Source organism: Corvus brachyrhynchos, unplaced genomic scaffold (genome assembly GCF_000691975.1).
Source record: "Corvus brachyrhynchos isolate BGI_N302 unplaced genomic scaffold, ASM69197v1 scaffold4, whole genome shotgun sequence".
NCBI lineage: Eukaryota > Metazoa > Chordata > Aves > Passeriformes > Corvidae > Corvus > Corvus brachyrhynchos.
This window is the reverse complement of record NW_008237878.1, coordinates 6,170,457-6,171,516: the sequence shown is the minus strand read 5'-3', so window position 1 is coordinate 6,171,516 and position 1,060 is coordinate 6,170,457. Positions and strand designations below refer to the sequence as shown.

General features: G+C 56.5%; 1 protein-coding gene across 1 annotated transcript in view; it reads left to right on the top strand.

The window, feature by feature from the left end:
• Positions 1-886: 886 nt before the first annotated feature.
• The window catches only part of ABTB1 (ankyrin repeat and BTB domain containing 1), a 28,357-nt gene continuing 28,183 nt past the window's right edge, over positions 887-1,060 (top strand). Inside the window, exon 1 of the mRNA XM_008632236.2 lies at positions 887-1,042. Within this exon, the coding sequence (XP_008630458.2) occupies positions 887-1,042 (156 nt within the window). The remainder of the gene's footprint in view (positions 1,043-1,060) is intronic.

Genomic DNA, 1,060 nt, shown 5'->3' with positions numbered 1-1,060 from the left:
GGGATTGCTGCCGGAGAACAGTTAGAAACACTTGTGTCTGGCCCTGGAAATAACAGGGTTGTGGTTTTGTTTTCTTTGCAATAAAACACACCTCCTGGGTGTCTGAACACTGACCTGAGCACAGTGCTTTGCTTGGTTAGATCTGCCTGAAGTCAAGTCTGCCGCATCTCGTAATGCAGTGTTGGCCAGGGTTTCTCTGCCAGGATGGGGGTCGTCAGCCTGGCCCCCGTCCCTACAGTGCACTCCTTAATTCTCCCATCACAGGTTTCTGTGGAAGCCCTGAGCCGTGCCAGGTGTGCCCAGGCTGTGGAACAGGCTTCCCCCAAGGAGTACTCTACCCCTCCAGTACCCACAGGACCAGCCCAGGACACCTTTCCTGCTAGAGTGGCTTAGCACAAGCCTCTGTTCCACAGCAGAGTCCCTGCCTGTGTGCCCGGCCCTGTGCCACATGTGTCCCACACAGCTCTCCACCATCCCACACCTGCTCCAGACCTGGACCCCATACAGAATCACAGAATTATTAGGGTTGAAAGGGATCGCTGGAGATCATGCAGCCCAGCCCCAGGCAGGGTCACCCAGAGCAGGTGACACAGGAACACATCCAGGTGGGATTTGAGTGTCTGCTGAGACTCCATATCCTCCCTGGGCAGCTGTTCCAGTGCTCTGCCACCCTCAACGTGAAGAAATTCTCCCTCATTTTGAGGTAGAACTTCTTGTGTTTTGGCTTATGGCCTTTGCTCCTCGTCCTGTTGCTGGGCACCACCAAAAAGAGTCTGGCACCATCCTTTTGGCACCCACCTTTGTATGGATTAGTGAGATCCTCTGTCATCACAACTGCACGAGTCCGGGGAGAGCCCTGCCGTGTATTCCAAACCCCCTCCCAACCATGTTCTGGGCCGGGTCCCCTCAGGTGTGTTCCAGATCAGCCCCAGGTTTGTTCCCGAGCAGTTCCCCCTGTCCCGGGCCGCGGTTCCAGATCAGCCGCAGGTTTGTTCCCGAGCAGTTCCCCCTGTCCCGGGCCGCGGTTCCAGATCAGCCGCAGGTTTGTTCCCGAGCAGTT